Source organism: Fundulus heteroclitus, chromosome 13 (assembly GCF_011125445.2).
Source record: "Fundulus heteroclitus isolate FHET01 chromosome 13, MU-UCD_Fhet_4.1, whole genome shotgun sequence".
In the NCBI taxonomy this organism is placed as follows: Eukaryota; Metazoa; Chordata; class Actinopteri; order Cyprinodontiformes; family Fundulidae; genus Fundulus; species Fundulus heteroclitus.
The window spans coordinates 27933162-27953593 of NC_046373.1; the positions used below are offsets into that span (position 1 = coordinate 27933162).

At 36.2% G+C, this 20432-nt stretch overlaps 2 protein-coding genes across 4 annotated transcripts; both read right to left on the reverse strand.

Annotated features, from left to right (window-relative positions):
- Positions 1-3639: 3639 nt before the first annotated feature.
- On the reverse strand, positions 3640-8104 carry LOC105922205 (CMP-N-acetylneuraminate-beta-galactosamide-alpha-2,3-sialyltransferase 1). Of its 2 annotated transcripts, none has more exons than XM_036145554.1 (7): positions 8025-8104; positions 6297-6579; positions 6030-6226; positions 5770-5949; positions 4953-4998; positions 4748-4867; positions 3640-4399 (listed from the first exon to the last, which is right to left on the reverse strand). In XM_036145554.1, exons 2-7 carry the CDS (start codon positions 6534-6536, stop codon positions 4232-4234), a joined length of 951 nt encoding a protein of 316 aa, XP_036001447.1. In that variant the 5' UTR covers positions 6537-6579; positions 8025-8104; the 3' UTR covers positions 3640-4231. The 2 variants fall into 2 exon arrangements, with proteins under 2 accessions (XP_036001447.1, XP_012713546.2); XM_012858092.3 differs by lacking the exon at positions 8025-8104 and adding an exon at positions 6849-7173.
- A 3371-nt stretch (positions 8105-11475) lies between these two features.
- Positions 11476-19018, reverse strand: LOC105922206 (CMP-N-acetylneuraminate-beta-galactosamide-alpha-2,3-sialyltransferase 1). Of its 2 annotated transcripts, XM_036145551.1 has the most exons (6): positions 18504-19018; positions 18196-18392; positions 17936-18115; positions 17497-17542; positions 17293-17412; positions 11476-11707 (listed from the first exon to the last, which is right to left on the reverse strand). In XM_036145551.1, exons 1-6 carry the CDS (start codon positions 18990-18992, stop codon positions 11540-11542), a joined length of 1200 nt encoding a protein of 399 aa, XP_036001444.1. In that variant the 5' UTR covers positions 18993-19018; the 3' UTR covers positions 11476-11539. The 2 variants fall into 2 exon arrangements, with proteins under 2 accessions (XP_036001444.1, XP_036001445.1); XM_036145552.1 differs by having other exon boundaries at positions 18196-18562.
- Between the last annotated feature and the right edge of the window lie 1414 nt (positions 19019-20432).

The window sequence follows — 20432 nt, forward strand, 5'->3', positions numbered from 1 at the left end:
AAACAGGCTGGTCTCTCGCATTTACAGAGAATGTTTCCAAAAAGCAGTAAAGGAAGCTGCTGGTCCTTGGACCAACACATATTTATGTTGTGAGAGGTCTGGGGAGAAATTGCAGACTGGTTTGAGAAGCTAACTGGAAAGGCATTGATAAGAAAGACAAATAAAAGGGTTCAACTGAAAGGCACAGAAGAATGTAACTGTTGTTAACAGACTGTGATGATTACAGTTGTCAAACCAGTAGTCATGACATTGCCAAAAGCAAATAACAATAAGCAAGATGACTGCTTACTCTAAACATTACTTTATTCATTCCCGTACAGATTCATAGAGTGAAGCTGACGTTTCGTCTGGCAACCCTCTCAAATAATGGACGCTTTGCACTAGTATTACTGTGTGACATTAACCCCTTAAAAAAATCTGTGAGAAAGGGTAAAGAATACAAATGTTAATAAATCATCTTTAAAAACAGATTAAAAAACATGTTTGTATTATTGCATTTGCAAGAAATTGTTGAATTTATTTGTCAAAATTTTGGCTTTTTGACAGGGAAACAAACAAGGAGGCCGGAGTAAAGTTTACGTGATTTAATGAAAAGCTAAATGGGTGAAAGGAAAATATATTTGCACAACAGGGAAGGCATACCTATAGAGAGCTGAAGTGTCCTTTTTCTTTTCTTTTCCCCCCTTCTGTCATGGTTTATGGTTGTTAAATAGTAAATCATATTTCAGTTTGACCCACTTCCTTTCTGGCACTACTTAATATTAGTATTCGTCGTTCATCAGTTTACCCTTTCTCTGGACTTCCTCAGTGAAAACCTCCTCTTTTATTCTGTTCAGTTCTCTGTCACCAATCACTACCAGTCAGTTCAGTTCCTTCTCTACCCACCACCCTTCCTCTGATCAGTCTCACCTGTTACCTGTAATTAGCTTTCATCTCCGATCACTTGTGCTCTCCTCTATTTATACCTGCCTCAAACCTCTGTTCAGTGACAGAGGTTTGCTCCTACACTGTATAGAACTGCCAAGGCAGTGTGTTTTGTTCTAGTAAGCCTCATATTTAACAGTGAGCATCGACACTTCCGCCTTTTTCTTCTTCTACTGTTGAGTCCGAGTCGCGCCATCTCTCTACGGTGCTGAGTCCGACGTGTGGTTTTTGAACGCACTGTGTGAGCAGTCAGGTCGCATCAGAGCGTCGGGCCGCAGAGTGTAGGAACATATATCGTGAGCGGTGAACTTTTAAACCCTGCGGTATCGTACAGTACTCATATACAGCCATCTGGATGGCTGTATATGAGTACCATGATTATTATTATTATACCTTTATTTTTACAGGGAAGTCATTAAGAACAAGTTCTTATTTACAATGGGGGCCTGACAAGTGGAGTAATCACTTAGGAAAAGGGAAGTAGGGCTAAAATAAATACAATACATTAGTAATACAGACATAAAATACAGTTTAAAACACAAAAACATGGCAATGTAGAGAAGCAGCTGCAAGTGTCTGTGAACAAGGATGATATAATTGTTTTGAAGGATGAAATTGAAATTAGTCTATCCAGTTTGAGAATATTTTGCAGAGCATTCCAGTCACGTGTGGCAGCAGATTGATAAGAAGCAAGACCAAAGGTACTGTTGGTTTTGGGAATACATAATTGTAGATGAAGTTAGGACTGGGTGTTGTAAGTGACAGATTCTGGCAGCAGCAGGTGACCTGAATAAGGTGGTGAGCGGCCGAGAAGGGTCTTGTAAATAAAGATAGACCAGTGAATTTCGCGTCGATTGTGGAGGGAGGGCCAGTTGACAGATGAATACAAAGTGCAGTGGTGTGTATTGAAAGGAGCATTTATGGCAAACCTGATGGCGGAGTGGTGAAGACTGTCAAGTTTTGATACAGTGGACTTGCAAGCAACCGTATATATAGTGTCTCCATAGTCAAAAATGGGTAGAATGGTCATTTGGACAAAAATAAGTTTTGCAGAAGTGGTGAAGGAAGAGCGGTTTCTGTAAAGGAAGCCAAGGTTAGCCTTGACTTTAGATTGCAGTTTTGAAATGTGGATGGAGAAGGAAAGTGAAGTTTCTAACCAGATGCCCAAGTATTTATATGCAGTGACTTGTTCTAAAAAAACAACTTTGCAGGTGGAGATGTTAAGGGCAGGAAGAGGTGTAGTACCCTCACAGTAAAACCACATGATTTTTGTTTTGGAGGTATTAAGAGTGAGTTTGAGTTGTTTAAGGGATTGCTGTAGTTGGAAAAAGCTATCTTGCAGGGTTGCCTGAACAGCATCAGGGGAGGACCCTATGGCGTAATGGATTGTATCATCACACCTAAATTTCCTCATTGTGACACAATGAGGGCGACTGTGGCTTGATGGGTTGAGTAGTTGTCTGGCAATCAGAATCAGGGTCAATCTGGGTCCCTGAGCAAGACCCTCAACCCCAGATTGCTCCCCGGGTGCCGCACATGGCAGCCCACTGCTCCCCAAGGGTGATGGGTTATAAGCAGAGAACAACATTGTAATGTATGTTTCAATGACAATAAAGATGATATTACTATTACTAAAGGTGTTCCTATTATTTATGCAGTAACTGTACCCCAGCCAAAAAAGTGGCAGTGCAACCTTCTGCAGACAAAATCTAATCCAAAGATTCTCCAAGAAGAGACACATTTATCTAATTGCAAAACAGTTTTCTGCCCGCTGCCATGAGGAAGACGACATTTGAAGCTGCAGCTCTGCACGCTTCACACAAGCGCGTGTCCAAGTAGATGCTCACCCTTGCTGCCAAACTGAAAGTGGCCGCAACGTCTTCTCTGCTCTCTGAACTCAATGTGCTCTCATGTTCAACAGAATGGTACACCAATACGAGATTGTGTCTGGGCAAAGAAAATTTGTTTTGGATAAAACAGTGTAAAATTGTTTATCTTTAGTGTTTTGGTTTGTTTGTGGTGCTTAACTGCCTGATTGATCCATGTGTGTCACATTGACTCATAGGCTTTCATGTAATCAATCCATGCAGTGTACCTTTAAAGTCACTTACTGTTTTTACTTGGTACAATCACAACTAAGGCCCCAGTGAGAAACATTTTTGGTAAAATAGGAATTCAATCAATACACAAATTGTTTTTAGATGTAGCACACCACCCTTAGTCACAGTGAAGCCCCATTCAAGCAGTAGAAGTTAAACCAGGTCACTTAATAAAGTTGCAAACAAAGCTTCTGTGAACCATAGTAACAGCCATCAGTTTTCGGTATCTGTGTACTGTTTGCATGTATGCAAACTTATACAAGATGAGACTGGTTTTGTTTTTTGTCGCAATGAGTAAAAGACTTATTTAAGTCCAAAATTTTTTTCCATAATATGTACACAAATTTGTTTTAATATCAACTTCATCAGACAGTTGTAGCACACATGCAACTGCTTGTCATGCCATGATGACATGCTGACCGTCTGAAATTTTACTTTCAAATCAGTTGCTCATTCCAAAACCCAAATATTTTAAATTTTATATTGATAACAAGCAAGGGTGGATAAAAGCCAAGGTCACAATGCAAATGTTAAATTCGAAATACTAAACATCACCCACTAAGACAAAAACAATATCATTTAAAAATGAAATGTAAATAATAATGAATAATCAAAGTCGTGATAAAAAATAATTTATTGGAGGTAACATATACACCAATTTCACGGAGCTACAGTTTATTATCTGCTTTATTTGAGAAATATATGTTCCTTTGTCTCAACCAAACTTTCTGCATGAGAGCCTAAATTTACTGGTCCAACTTTGTTACTTGATTAAGACATTCATTGTACATTATGTCATGCATGCTTGTGTTGTCTGATAAGCTGTTAGAGTAAAGTACTCTGACAACATGTCACACAAAACATGCACAGCTTTACCATTTGTTCTTTTATACATATGTCTGACTCAACACCCTCAGTCTTGAGTAAACCCATGTCTTGTACCAGATGATGATGTTTTCAAGTTGTGCAGTTTCTTAAGGCGCTAGGCCAAGGTTAGCATGTTTACTCTGTTTTCATATGACTCTTTGATAGTTCAGCTGGTAAGATATGTCAATGTTGTTTCTCACAGACACAGCAGCTACCAATTTAAAAAGAAAAGCAGGATATTTTCACTTTGCCATAAAATGCTGTGATTGAGACAATACTGTCTTCAGTGACTGACATTGACATTTTTTTGTTTATAAAAACAGTAAAGTGCTTTCAACCCCTCACATCCCTTTATAAAGCTGCACTGTTTTTTCATTAGCCAGCTGTTGCAGTATATTATATTCATGATGTCCAGGATGTGGTCCCGTCTTAAGATTTTTGTTTGTCAGTACTTCAAAGTAATGGCTCCAGTTTCCATCACTGTCTGCTCCATAACCAAATACATGGACCTGGAATTACAAACAAAAATAATACATTTTATAAGCTTAACATGGAAGATTTCCTCAGACATGTCCACTGTTGTTTAGGTTAATTTGGTTATCCCAAACATTTGGCTCCCTCATTTACTAATTTCCTTTTGTAATTTTTTTAAAAAAAGTTAAATAATCATAAAACTATTTATTTCCTGATCCCTGGTCTTGTAAAATTTAGTGGTCTCTTACTCTGTTTCTGATCCAAATCCAATTCTATTGAAATGTTTATTGATAACAAGCAAAAGTTATAACAGACATACTAAATTCCAAATACTTTACAGTACCCACTAAATAATAATACTTAAAACGAAGATTGATATTTACCTCATCACAAACATGAAGCGCAAGAATCAAAGTCATAAAGCCGGTGGATGGATAGGTTCCTTTACCCTCTAGCCAGACCTTATGCGAATACTTCATAAAAGCTGGGTTGATCACCTTCACCTGTTTCAAAGGATTCTAATTAAAAATCAAGCTTTTTACATTTGCCATTAAAGATAAAGTGTACTTTGTTTAATGCCGTACTCACCAAATCTTTGTTGGCTTTAATTTTGGATTTTAATGGTGCATATGATCTGTGGAAACAGCAGGGTATAATATTGGAACAGAAAAAAGTATTTACAATAACACTTAACAGTAAAATTGTAATTAGAATTTACAATTGAATTTGATTGATTGATTGACTAAACAAACCCCTTACATGACATAAAAAATAAGGCCCACCTACACAGAGATGAGATTAGATGTCTCTAAATGCATTTTATCATTTACGCTGTCCTCATTGATCCACCATTTTGGGGGATCATGATTTTGTAAAACAGGTCCCATAGTGGAAAAAAATTCAAAAGGGCGGTTTTATGTTCCTGTGTGCACATGTGAGCCACATCTTCTCTTAAATGATAATGTCATAGCTCCATCTCTCTCTGTTGCCCGTGTGTGTCTCACTCTGACAAATAGCAATAAACATGGTGCCATTCAATGTTACGTTCATGCAAAGGCAAGTATTGGCTTTTCTATGGCTCTCAGTAGCATCCTCAGGCTCTTCCTTTCTAACAAGCCCGCTCTACACTGCATGTCCCCTGTCAACCCTGATTACGGTCATATTGAACATGCATAAATCTTTGTGTGTGATTTCCTGTCATAATTCTATGTTTACTTTGCATGAGTTATCTGCGCATCTCTGTTTTTTGTGTCTGTAACGGTGTCACTGTGCTGCCAGGGGGCCAGGAATACCTACTTCCACATTTTCTGTGGTGCTGTATCCTCTTTTGTAGATGCACATTTTTCTTAATAATTCATTAAAATTTACCATGTTCGTCTTTATGTGGAAAGGGCCTAAGACTCACCTCCCAGAAAATCCTGTTGTAAAGGCTTTGATAAGCCAATCAAGGTCTTGTATTTTGAATGGAAACAGCACAAGATGAGTGGAGTTATCTAAATCCATGGCACTCTCTGGGTACATGACACGATAAGTTGTTTTGGTCCCAACGTCTTTTTCATAGCCTTTGACTGGAGCAAAGTTCATTCTAAACACCAAAGAAAGACCATAACAGTTTAGCTTTGAGCTTTTTTTGTTTTATTTCAAAATCAAGAGCTGAATATTCACCTTATAACAATATCTTGGTAGTCTATCAAACGTCCATAACTTGATCCTTTAAGGTTAACAGAATTTCCAACCACTGCACAAGTCCTACACCTGGCAGAACAGGCTTTCCCAAGATCAATAACAGGTGGAAATATCTCAAATAGTTTGCTCACTGTTGCTTTATAGAAAGTGAAGTTACGTTGTTCAATCTGTATGCGCTGGAAAACACAAACATGTTGTTAGACCCATTTTCAAACCACATCTTAATTAAAGCATGTGTCAGCATACCTTCCACCAATTAAAAGTCTCCTCTGAGAGCTTTGTCTTTGCAGACAAAAATGGTTCAATTGACCGGTTGAGACGGCGAACAAATAGCACATTATCATTTCCATCAGAAGCACAAGCAAAGAAGCTTTGGTCCCAAAGCTGTAAATATCCACTGCAATCCAAAGAGGCAAGTCTTAAAACAACCAAACCAATGGTGGTAACACAAAGCAGGGTAATAGCAGTTTTTGGCTTAACAGCCATCCTGGATGTGAGAATGGGAAAAGCTTCAAGTGTACAGCTGCATCTGGAGAAATAAATGAAACAGTGAGTTCTTGATCTTGTTTTTTCAGCATATTGTGCAGTCTTGCCGCACAATATGCTGAAAAAAAAACTTTGCGTTATGTGGAAGGTATTTTAATACAGCTTTACTTATGTAGTATATCTCAAAAAAGTTACAAAGTCATTTACAAAATAAGTAAATAGCAAACAGAAAGAATCATATAAAAATGTCATCAACACAAATTGCATAATGCATCTAATTCAGATGATGTAGCAATTTATTTTAGGTCTTACCTTGTAAGTGACAATGGTTCTGAACACAACTACTCTAAGGCATCGGAGATTATTCTCATTTGGCTTGTACTGTAATAGATTTCCTTTCTAGACAGATTATTTGCTTTTCCTACCGAACAGGATTAGTTGTCACAGGTGTAGAGGTGTGGTTTTTTCCAGGACCGCCCTCAAAAACAGAATTGTGAATTTTCAAGCCAGGATAAAATGTTTTTGTAAATGCTGTGTTGGATGGAGGACACATTTGTTCAATAGACTAAACTGAGATTTTTAATGACCTACTAAGTTAATTTACTCTGATAAGATTTTAATGTTTTACAAATTAAAAGGAAACAAACAGCAGACAGTTTAGTTTCAATTCCCAAGCATTGCACAGAGTGTGTGAGTGCTGGAATACACATTACGTTAGAGTTGAATGAATTAATACATAACTAATTAAATAAATTATTTTACCTGGATCAGGGTTGAAATATATAGTATATATTTTGCATATAAAATAAAATGTATTCCATAAAATAGTGTAGGTAGTAAATAGTAAAGATGCCTGGTTTATAATGTGTGGTGATGAGAAAGTAGGGTTAGTAATTATCCTACAAAGTCCATATTTGTGAGTGTTGCTAGCACAATAATGATTATAGGGATAAATATGATGGTTAAAAAATACTGACATTAATAATGATAATAGTACACAAAGGTATTTAAATAATGCAACAGTATGAAAAAGTTGTATATGATATATTTTAATTAATATAATTAAATATAATTATAATTAATTAAGTATAATTAATAATAATTAAATTAAATAATTACTTTAATTACTTATATTAATTAACTTAAATTCATTACTTATATCCATCCATCCATCCATTTTCTGATTACTTCATTAAATTAATTATAATAATTGTACTATATTGTAATATTATGTGGCAGATTATTGTTGGAGGATAGATCTAACATGAACATTTTACTTTTTTTACAGTGTTTGATAGGTTTGCCAAAGAGGTCCATGGGGTATGATCAAATTAACCCTTTCAATGCAGAAACAGAGAAGCAACAACTGATCTTCTCAGTTATTTTCTATGGCAGAGTTTAACCACCTTCTGGAGGAAGTTCGTTTATGACAAGTTTTAATCGTGCCCCTACCCATCCCTTAACCCCAATTAAGAGGAAGTAGCCTACCTTGTTATTAGATGAAAATCGTTGCCTCAAGGGGCTGACTCGTCACATTCATTTCGCACTGAGCATTACATCACCCTAGGGCATGCAAAATGGGCACCAGAACCACATTCTTCAAGTTTATGAACAAGACACCCTTTTTGCCATGACATGTAACATTGAGAATTTGTCTGTTAACGCAACAAACCGGTTTTCTCGCCAGGGAAGTCCAGCCCCCACTAAGACCAAGCTTGGCTTTGTGCCAAGAATACACAAAGTCAGTGCTCTGGACATATTTAGACTGAGTAGTCCCTAAAAGCAAACCTGTGTGTAGCACTTATCACATAACTGTTAAAGGAAAATGATACTTTGAACTTTATTTGTTCATGCATTTGCTAAATTTTACAACACATGTTTACTTCCAAAAGCTTTTACATGAACGAACAGAGCAGAAGGAAGGTCAATCTTGTATTATCTACTTCTTGAAAGAAATGTTGAAATACACTAACATATTTCATGTGATAATGAAGGATTGTGATAGGACAATATTAATTATTATCCTTAATTAACAAAAGGAGATCAGTGTTCACCATCCAGTCATCATTTTAATAATTCTAGCAAGAACTGAGAACAGAGATCAGACATATGTCAGAGGTTGCTCAGCATTTGTTCTAACTAAACAGAATAATTATCCCTGCCGTATGTAAAAGAGGTGTGATGCCTCTTGTACATACGACTTGGAACTTTAGTTTGAAACGTTGAAAATTGTGGAACTTTGAACCTGTTTTCAGCAGGGTGGAACACAATGTAGTCATACGGTCACAACCTGCAGCTGCAGGAGAAAAAGCAAACACGTTTACCTATACAAAGTGATAAAATAGAGCTACTTTCCATTTTTTTCCATAACAGAGCTACTTTTCAAGCAGTTCTTGCAGTTGAAAAAAATACATTAATTTGGGATAAAATGTCTATCCTCTGTCTTACATTAAATAACTAATTAAAAAAAAAACATCTTGAATAAATATTTTTAAAAGAAAGATTTAAAGTCATTGGTTTTGGTTGGGACAGAAGATATGCGCTAAATGATTTCCAGTTTTGAGAAGCACATAATCCCGTAGGTGACTAGTACAGCAAGGTATTTGAGAATGCTGGCAGGCTCAGTTTGATGTGTTCACTTTGTTGCCATGGCTGTGTATTCAAAAGAATTTTTTTTTGTGTGTTCGTGTCTGTGTCTCGTTTTTGCCACTATGCTTTTCCTGATATTCTGGTTTAATCAGTCTGAGCTGATTCTATTATTAAGGGACCATTAAACTCAGCTAAGTGAAATATGTCAGTGAGGCTCCTCACCGCTTTAAACCTGGTTAACTTTGGATTTCTGACCAGAACAACACTATACAACACCTCTGCTGATACATAGATTGTACTTTTGTATACTTTTACTTTTTTATTTTAATACAACAGTCAATGTATTTACTTACCAAAATAAAGCTACACCCATTATGTTGAATGCTATCGGCCCATTAAGACCTCAAAGCTTTATTGCCTAAAGATTTTTTTTACGTAAACTTTAAACTTTGGAAGGCAAATTGGTGGAGATGTGGTGATCAAACAGCAAATTTATTCTCTTAATCTATTAGAAAGTAAAATTACCAAGCTTTAAAAAAATTGCCTCAGGAGAAAAGATTCCCCTGGGGATCCCTTCTACCATTTCATTTTTGGTCATTTTGGGGCCCAAGGTTTACCTTTTTTGTCGGAGTTCATAATCTTATAAATGTCAGAACCAAAATAAAATGAAATATAGTGTATTATATTAGATTGTGATATTCAGCTGAATAAATAATGTATTACATTTGATACAACTCTTTATCACACTTCAGTAAAACACTTTAATAGCATGGGAGCAAAACAATTTGTTTCCACATACAAAATAGAAGTAGGAAGGAACAACATGTCTATTTGCAATTTTGTATTATCCTGAAACAAAAAACAATGTTTAAAAGTCTGAAAAAGTAAATTAGCTATATTATCTATTTAATATATATTTGATTTGTGGCAGTCTTTCAAAGAGTCATCTATCAGAGAGTGCTGTTACACAACAAAATTAAACTTTACAGTGTCAAGCATCATTGAATTTGTCAACACACATCAAATTATATACAGAAATATCTCACCAGCTCAATCATGTCATTTGAAAAGGTTTGGTAAGCTGTCTCCGCCTGCATAACAATTCACTCTACTTGGAAATGACGTGCCACTGTTGTCTTTTTTGTTCAAAATCTTTGGGTGTTCTCCAAACAAGTGCAGCAGTATTTATGAAAATAAATCCATAATATTATTTAATTTAATAAATATTTAATTTAATGTAATTTAATTTAATATTTTTAAATACATTTTTAGATCTATTGGTAGGTAATGTCTAACCAACATTCTTCATGTCAATATTTGACATTCAGCTTTGTGCTTCTGCTTTGAATGTGTTTGCATTTATGTCTGTAAATGTACCATGACGCCATGTCTTCAGCCTGACAAACAATGACGATCCCATTGATCACCATGGTAATGAACATATGAGCTTTTCAAAAGCAGGTGATGATCAAAGTAAACTGAACGTAACATTAACCTGTCTGTGAAATGTGCACCTGCTCATTACTTCGTCACAGACGAAAATATTTCAACACATCTTGTTCCGCAGAGGCTCAGAGTGCTGATGGTTGATGAAATAACCAGTTTAGATCGCTAGATTTGGTTTAAATGTTAGTTTGACAATCACTTTATTTGTTTAGTACTTTTCATACAAGCTGAATGCAACTGAGTTTTAAAGTTTTCAAAATAGTAAAACATGTCAAAAGTTAAAAGTAATACCAACCAATACCAACACATACCTACTACCAAAAACAATAAGTGATTTAATATATTAATAAAAAAAAAAAAAAAGCAGTCAAAAGTTCAGAAGAGCTGAAAATTTTGTCATTTTGCTTTTTGGATGAAAAATGGAACCAGAGGCTGCAACAAGGAAGAGGTGTCAAACCTATGATACATATTCAAAATATATGTTTTTTATACAACAGTGACAAAGTGACGTGTTTTTAGTTATTTACTGGTTGGTCACTTTTTTCAAAGTAATAAGGTATTGCTAGAGATGCACTGGTTATTGGTTGTATGCTTGATTTATAATTTTCTGCCAGAAACGAATTTCAATATAACATGATGATCAATATCTCTCATTGTTTATTTATTTTAGCAACGTATGTTGCGTCAAAGGTTCGTGAGAGCAAATGCTATAAAACAGGTTTGTAAATGATAAAACATTTCAGTATGCTGTACAGCCTTTCTGTTATCTGCCGAAAGTCATGCCCTCCTACAAAGCCCTCACCGAACCACAAACATGTCGAAAGATGTTCGATGTTTGTGAAGATCAAGTAGGGAGGCCAAAAGATGTACTTTTTTTTTTTTTTTTTCATTTATAAAGAGCTTAGACAACTACGTCACTAATAATCAGGGCTGAGCGAGTTGGGATTTGCTTTCTGGAAAAAAAAACATCACGATCCTTTATAAAGCTTGATTGTTTTTTCATTGGCCAGCTGTTTCAGGACTGTATACTCGTTTGTTCCAGAATGGATGCCAGATCCATATTTTTTGTTCTTTAAAACTTCAAAGTAATGGCTCCAATTCCCATTGCTGTCTGCTCCAAATCCGAAGACATCGACCTGGGAACACACAAAAAAATCAAACAAAAAAAACCCCCCAGACAAACAGATTTTTGTTCATTTTAATAACAAACTCACTCCTCCATTTTAAATCACACCTCAAAACTCATCTGTTTAAGATTGTCTATTCTCTTTGATATCAATGTCCCTGTCCCAGCCTTTGTTTAAAATGGTCTTTATTCTGTATTTTGATTTGTTATTGATATTCATGTGTTTTTATCTATTCTTTGTACAGTGATCTTGAGTGTCCAGAAAGATGTCTTTTAAATAAAATGTATTATTATTATTATTATTATTATTATTATTATTATTATTATTATTATTATTATTATTATTGAATTCAATGGTATGTAGACTACTCTGGTGCTTTGTTCTTTTTCCAATGGCAACTGATATAGTCAAATCATTCAGGGCAATTGGTTGCCTGGTCCTTATACTGCTCCACAATCTGTAATGGAACTTTATTCCTTTTCAACTGGCTCTACGATATGCAACATACTATTCTGACTTTAACTTCCCATGATGCAGACTCCTTCACTATCTGTACGTTAGCAAATATTAATTCCTACTTGAAATGACATTAAAAAATGTGCCCCAAAATGATATAATTAAATGACAGAATGCATTCCAATGAACGCATGAGATATCACTTTTGCAATCAAATTGCATACAATAAAATCACTGCTGTGGTGTAACCTTTGAACATACCAATATTTTTGTGGGTCAGCAAAGCTTAAAATTCAGTGGTAACAGTAAAATGTTGATCTTGATGTTTTCTTTTCAAGTCAAGGTTTTCTGTCTAGCACAAAAATGACCAAAGGATAACTTTTCTCATTTCTAAAATTAGAAGAGATGAACATGTATGACTGTGGTTTTATTACTTCAGAAAACAAGATGATCAAAAGAGAGACTTGAAGGCCACAATAATAGCAAAACATATGGCATTAATAGCAGATTTTTCCCAGGAAGGAGAGAAAAAAATAAAGGGAAACATCAAATCGGTATTTAATTAAAAGTAAAATGCAGATGTTGAAAAATGTCATTGTATAAATATTGAGATATATTTAAGAATATGTGTTTTTGTGTGTGCTCGTCTCAGACAATTAATTACAATTTAATGCGATTCAGAGTCAAGAAAGAATCAAGAGTCTTTATTGTAGTTATGCAACCATAATGAAATTTTGGCATTTACCACTAATAATGAATTTTATCCGTCCATCCATCCATACACCATCTTTACATACTTGCTGCAGACTGGCTGGAAGATCGCAACTTGATCTTGCTTGGTTGTACTTATAATGTATATGATTACGTTTTCCCTCAGGTACCTTCCTATATTGTTTTCCATTCAATTGAGTTTCGGTACATGAGGCCTTGTTTTGTCTCCGCTACAAAAAAACTCAGCAGCTAGAACAGTTCAACCCTTAGGAGAGAACCTGCCCATTATGAAAATGCCATACGCTTCATCTTTAGATTTTTGTACAAAGTGTCCTACTGCTAATGAGACACTGATAGTGACAATGTAACAAGATACTGGTGGTTTTAGATACTTGGTCCTCAGGCATAAGTTTACAAACATAATGAACCTTCAGGTAGGTAAATACAGTGATGGAGACAGAGAGTGTGGCTCTCCAAAAGAAAAGATATTACAATAGCCCCCCACTGCCAAAAGCTACAAACAGAATTATCTCCACAGTGCTTTGTACATTGTGTACAAATGTCTGGGAGATATATATATATATATATATATATATATATATATATATATATATATATATATATATATATATATATATATTATATATATATATTATATATATATATATATATATATATATATATATATATATATATATATATATATATATTAGGGCTGGGCAAGTTAACGCGTTAATTTCGCGTTAACTCATTAGACTATTAACGGCGATATTTTCTTTAACGCGCGTTAACGCATGTTGCTCACATGCTTTTATTTTGTGAAGGTCTGTTGCTGCGGTGTAGGGGTTTGAATCAGAACAGTAGGTGGCGATAATGCGGCAATAACCTCGCTGTCAGCCCAGCCTCAGATTCAAAGAGGAAGAAAGGTGCTGGCCGGAAAAAAACAAAGCCGACATGCGGAAGGCGGTGTTTCCCGCAGGAATTTGCTTAGGCGAGGCGGTGAGTTGGCGAACGGAACAAGTTTTGTGCGGAGCGGAGCGGGGGGGTCTGCTTAGACGCCGTCGGTGAAGTCGCTTCTCGTTTCAAAGTATCCATGTGTTTTTGCCTGTTTTTCCCTGCCATTCACTATATACACGCGAGAAAGCAACAACAAAAAACCGTGTGTCAACGTCAAATAAACGCAAGCAACGCAAGCATATCGAGTTAGCAAGCATTTCAGTTTAAAGTTCTTCCAGCATCAAATATTACAGAAACAAGTTAGTTTTAACCACGGCCAAGTTAAACTTTGGTATTGAACATAAAATGGTAATGCTGCTCCCTGCTGTTACCTCAGAAATTGCCTGTTTTTGGTAGATTTTTTTCCCCATAAAGAGAATTCCCTGTCAGTGGCAATAAGCTTTAATTTATTATTATTGCTATTTTTTGTTTTACATGTTTAAGTTGAGCTTTACACTAAATATGTGTTACTGATAAGTGCTACAAATGTTACAACACTTTTGTTCATATGGCAGTAGAACATTAAAATAAAAGTGCTGTTTATACTACTTTTGAATTCATTCTTGGAGTTTGTGAATACAATGCGATTAATCGCGATTAATCAGGACGATTAATCAGGGCGATTAATCGCGAATAAATATTTTAATCGTTGCCCAGCCCTAATATATATATATATATATATATATATATATATATATATATATATATATATATATATATATATATATATATATATGAAAGCACTCATTTGTATACCGCCTTTGTGTAGCTCCATGTCTGCCAATAGGCTACATACTTGAAGAAAACACATTGCTACTTTTCACTGTTTGAAAGAGAAACTATGACCTTATGTAATTCATGAAGATGGACTAAACTGCAGCATGCACAGTGCTCTGCTGTGGGACTATATGCTCACCAGGATGGCGACGCCGGACTCGCTTCACACTGTGAATCAGGAGAGCTGAAGTGGAAAAAATTAATGCGCGACTGTATAACTTTGGCGAACATTCCACAGCTTCCAGCTGGCGTTAGAAGAAGACCAATACAGTGAAATGGGGATGATACGTAATGTTTACATGTAAATGCTGTGGGAAAAGAAAGGAGAATTGTGCCCTTCGGACACAGTCCTGGGGTTTTATTTATAAAGCATTGCGTGGAATCCATACTAAAAGTGTGCGTACGGTAAAAAAAAGGTGTACGTAACAAAAAATAAATAAACTGATTTATAAAGCCATGCACACGTACGTCGCCACGCGATTTCCCTTTATAGATCACGGCTGTACTTGATGGTTTGCATACCAGGTTCAGCCCTCTACATGCCCAGAGATACTTATAAATGGTCAATGCAAGTCATCTCATGAATGTTGATGTGTATTTAAATGTGCCAGCTGATCGTTTACACTTCATGGGTGTCAATGGCAAACAGAGAGCGGAAAAAAAACGCAGTTTTACAAGGACAGAAATAGATGTGTCCGTGAGTGAGTTATGGAGTTGACAACACATCCTGTTTGGGAGTCACGATAGTGGCGTGACAAACAAAAGGAAGTTCACATAGTGGCAACACATTGTCACTAATGGGAATGCAGCGAATGGCACAAAGAGGGCCATGGCTGAAGTGAAAAAGTGAAAAAGAGTCAGCCACATGTGGGGGTAAGGGCACACCCGAGCTGACAGCTTTTCAGAGGATGGCCTCCCTACATGATGAAGCGAGCTTGTGTTGCATTGTGTTGGAGAAGGAGGAAGACAACGATCTGGCAGAGACCACAGAGAAGCCAGGTAATTGGGCACCATTTTTGAAATATCTGAATCTGAGATGAAGGCACAGTTGGCTATTATATTGCATTGTGTCGTCAGGGTCTCTTGAGCCAACCGGTCCCAGTGCGGAGTGTCTGGGAGAGAGATATGTGCTCAGAGGGTCCGGCTGTCCCCAGCACTTGTGCACCCCAAGCGCGTGGAGCGTCTAGAGGAGGGCAGGTGCTGACGAATGCTGTTCTACAAAATTAGACAGTGACAACTGTTATCTTAATAAGTCCCCAGAATGTGCTGTTTTTGAAAAGTTCCTTTAAAAAACACAATAAAGCTATTAAAGAGCAACAATGCCATTGTGCCTGATGCAAGGTGCAAACATGAAAAAACACACCGAGATAAAAACCTTAAACACTTGACACTTACCAATTTTGTGAATGACAACTGTTTTTTACTTTATGTGTGTGTGTGTGTGTGTGTTACTGTAAAATTAAGTGGTGGTGTAATTTTTGTTCAATGCACAAATGTACGACTATTATATTGCAGTGCTGTAAATTATCTTTACATAGAAAAATTGTGCAGTGAGATTACATGGACCCTCTATTGACGGGCAGGGCTGGGTGGGAGGTCTTGCTCCAAGGTATGCAAAGTAATTCAAATGAACAGCTCTTGGAAACATCCAAGTTTGACACCTGTTTGCTCACTAATCTTCAGAATCTGTAAATAACACAAACCCCGGGGAGATGTGTTACTGGTTTTGCTGTGGTCTGTCACAAATGTGAAAAGGAAGAACTTAAAAAACATATGTCCTCTTTAAATTAATCTTCTTATGGTTTCCATCTTGTCACTTTATAAGATTCATGGAGTACATGATAATTGGCCCGTTAAATGATTCTCCAAACTGAGCTGAGAACCACTGCTATTGGTTTCTTCGTTATGAAATACTTTCCATGGGGAGCATGTCTATTCAGGTTGATGACAATGTTCTGGTAGGTTCACAGTTTTTATGTGTTGATGATGGGTTGGACAGTGGTCTTTTCAAAGCATGGGATATTGTTTTATAACCTAACCCTAATTTATTATGCCATTCGGCATCATCACAGGCAGTGCCATCCTGTAACATAAATAGGCCATCATGTAACACAAATACTTCCACTAGCCATAATACCATAATAATGGATTTGTGATGAAGTGTTGCAAGTGTTGCAAGTGTTGCAAGTGTTGAAAGGTGTGGATAGCGGGAGCGTGCGCATTTGACCAGTTTCCAAAATATGGTTATAGCCAATTCGAATGAAGTCAACAAGGTAGATCCACATATCGTACCTGTATCTGACCCTATCACTGAGGAGGGAAATCTGGCATGCCAAAACAACCCTCTACAAAAATATGATGTTAATTTTTTAATGAAATTCTTTGAGAATTTACATTTCCAGCAATATCAACTACATGAAATAGTTTATACAGTGATGTAATGGCCCCTTTAAAGAGGTCAGAATGGATAGTTATTTAATGTTCCGTTTATCTTAATTGGCTGCAAAACTGGTTCTTTTGCAAATTTAACTTGATCTTTAGGCATTGGGATGGGTTGGTGGTTTTTGAAGACCATCACAGTATTTTCTTATTTCCACCATCAATCAATTTACAGAAGGAAAATGATCAGGAAGTGCAAAATCAGAAAGTCTTACCTCATCACATATGTGAAGAGCAAGAACCAATGCCATAAAGCCAGTGGATGGATATGTTCCCCTCCTTTTCAGCCAAACCTCATGAACATACTTCATAAAAGCTGGATTGAGCACCATGACCTGTTAAAAAGGACTAGCCTTCAAATGTGTTGAATGGTTATGATTGCAGTCAACAATGTAGATTACATTCAACACCATACTCACCAAATCTTTGTTGGCTTTTATTTTAGGTGTTACTTTCCTATATGACCTGTTAAAACAGTTTGACATGATTTGAAATAAAATTCAAGAAAAAAAAATAAATAAGATTCAAGTCTTTGCAGTTAATGTAAATGAGACTGTATGATTTCACTGTACATAATCCTTAACATGACAAATGTTCCAAGGGACTTGATTTGTTAATCTGCATTTTGGTGTCCTGTGAAGGGAATTTTTTGCTCAGCTAATAGGTATTTTCCGAACCCGAGTGGAGCAATAACTCAAACTGACAGTTTGGTTTTATTAAAAGAGCTGAGGTTACCTTACTCTGTGGCAAGAAATAGTATGTAAAATAAAATTTGTTGTTGATGCAGTCAGCATGCAAAGAGAAACAACCACAATGGTAGCTCAAACCATGTCAGAGGTACGCAAAACAAGAACTCACGTTGCATAAAATCCTGTTGTCAAGGCCTTGATGGGCCACTCAAGGTCTTGTATTTTAAAAGCGAACACTACAAGATGAGTCGAATTATCTAAATCTACAGCACTCTCTGGATACATGACGTGATGAGTCGTTTTTGTCCCAACGTCTTCCTCATAGCCTTTGGTTGGACCAGCATTCATTCTGAATAGCACAGTAGAACAAATTCAATTTTACGTTATTCTATTTTTTTTTAAAAAAACATTTTCCAACTGAACCTTTACCTTATAATGATGTTGTGATGATCTATTAGAGATCCATAGCCCGATCCTTTCAAATTAACAGAATTCCCCACCACAGCACAAGTCCTGCATGTGTCCGGACGGGGCTCTCCAAGATTGGGAATGGGTGGGAACATCGTAAACAACTTGGCCACTGTCGCTTTGTAATAATTGAAGTCACGTCTTTCATACTGTAAGCGCTGTTACACCCACCAAACACATTCTGTTAGACTAGTTTAAAAGACCCACATGAAAAGAGAGACAGGAATTCCCACCGTAATCCTCCCAAAATTTTGATGGTAATAGCTTACCTTCCACCACTGGAAAATATCCTCAGAGAGCTTTGTGGTTGCAGTTAAAAATGGTTCGATGGAAGGATTCAGACTACTCATAAGCAACTTATCATCTTTAGAAAAACATTTCTCACAACCACAGGGGCCCTTATTTTCTGTTATGTTTCTGTTCTGTAAATTTTTGTCCTGAGAACTACTGTTCCATACATTTGTATCATGTATGATTTTTTCTGGGAATTTTTTTTCTAGTAAGTTTTCATCCTGTAGATTTTGGTCCTGTGAGCCCTGGTTTTGTAGGATTTTGTCCTGTAAATTTTTAGCCTGTGAGCTCTTGTTTTGTAGGATTTTCTCCTGTACATTTTTTTCCAGTAGATTTTTGTCCTGGGAGCTCAGATATTGTAACTTTTCGTCCGCAGGCGGAAGCCATTCCCTGAAATCGAACTTTAAAAAAAAGCCTATTACAGTCAGAATAGAAAGGATAATCAGCATTTTCCTTTTAAATGTCATTCTAGATCTTTGATTCTTCAGCGGGAGTTAGTTTCTGCCTGTAAGAAATGTGGTGAAAAAACAAAGAAATTCAAATTTTATTTTACATTTCAAATATCTGTAAAAACTGCTATTGAACTGATAATAATAAGCAACAATGAAGTAATTGAATTACAGCTAAATTTGGCAAATAAGCTTGGTTGCTCATGGGCAGGTTATGTCCATTCATGCACTTTGAATAGGTCCTTTTCTCACTATATCAGGAGAATAGTATTTAATATTAAAGTTTTATCATTAACCTAATACACAAAGGCCTTTCCTCAATTTATGAATTTATGTTTAACAGAACCAAGTCTTACCTTATATCAGCGTTAATGTTACAGCTCTATTTACGTTTTGCAAGCCCTCAAATGTCACACTAAAGTGTAGTTGAAATATATTTGACTTTCAGGAAGTACATGCGTTTAAAGAAAGGACAGGTGAAATGTCATGAGAGGTGTGGTTTCTTTTTACAAAAGCTGCTCGGAAATTATACAAAGGAGAGCACTATGTTTTGTTTAAACAATGCTATTTAGTTAATCCATTCTTTATATAAATTGAGATACCATAAACTCTGGCAGGCATTTATGTGAAATTTACATTAAAAAAGCAAAAAGCCTGTGGAGAATTGGATAAAAATGATATTCAAAGCTAAGTAAGTCTTTAGAGGCGAGACATTCATTAATCAGGCTCCCTTCTACACATCTGATTTATCACCTTTTATGACCACCATTTGAAACCTGAGGGACCCCAGACTGTTTCCTTTTCACTACAGTACCCTGTACAGACTATGTTGTAATTTATACAGAAATTTACCTGTGTGAAGAAAATAAAAAGTACCGATTACCTGTTAAAAAAAATGTTCCTCTTTTTTTTCTTTTTTTTTCTTTTTTTCCTTTTTTTTCCTTTTTTTCCCCCCCTGTTCAAATGTTTAAAAGGTTGTGAAATAAATAATTGCTATCGTGAGCATGTAATCTCCATGTTGAAATATGTGATGCCAGCATTCTGCTGTGGAGATGCTTTTCTTCATCAGTGAAAGGGTGACGCTACGACAAGCTGATCAGAGTTGATGAAAATATGAATGGAGCTATAAATATATTAATAAAATACTGTAAGAAATTCCTTTTGAGGTTGGAAAAGCCTTAACACTTGGGCTTAGATTTGCTTTCAATCAGGACAATGGCAATAATCTTAGAAACAGAACTACAATCAAATTGTTTAGATGAAAGCTTGTCCATGCATTAGAATGACACAGTCAAAGTTCAGACCTAAATCCAATTGAGTCTTGCAGTTCTTCTAGACATACATTTTCTTCATGCAGCCTGAATGAGCTTCCGCTATTCTCAAAAGAAGATTGGGCAAACAGTTCAGTCTGTGTGCCAAGTTGTCTCCTAAAGCTGCTGCAGGGATTTTGAGAATTCG

What these genes read in the sequence shown, in the direction of transcription:
- LOC105922205 (XM_036145554.1), bottom strand. Translation starts at nt 6,536, where the DNA reads ATGGCTGTTAAGCCAAAAACTGCTATTACCCTGCTTTGTGTTACCACC. An exon ending in TACCAAGATATTGTTATAAG is followed by an intron (nt 5,950 to 6,029) that starts GTGAATATTCAG and finishes TTTGGTGTTTAG; the next exon opens with AATGAACTTTGCTCCAGTCA. An exon ending in TTAAAGCCAACAAAGATTTG is followed by an intron (nt 4,868 to 4,952) that starts GTGAGTACGGCA and finishes CCTTTGAAACAG; the next exon opens with GTGAAGGTGATCAACCCAGC.
- LOC105922206 (XM_036145551.1), bottom strand. Translation starts at nt 18,992, where the DNA reads ATGACATTTAAAAGGAAAATGCTGATTATCCTTTCTATTCTGACTGTA. An exon ending in ACAACAGGATTTTATGCAAC is followed by an intron (nt 17,543 to 17,935) that starts GTGAGTTCTTGT and finishes CTGTTTTAACAG; the next exon opens with GTCATATAGGAAAGTAACAC. An exon ending in TAAAAGCCAACAAAGATTTG is followed by an intron (nt 17,413 to 17,496) that starts GTGAGTATGGTG and finishes CCTTTTTAACAG; the next exon opens with GTCATGGTGCTCAATCCAGC.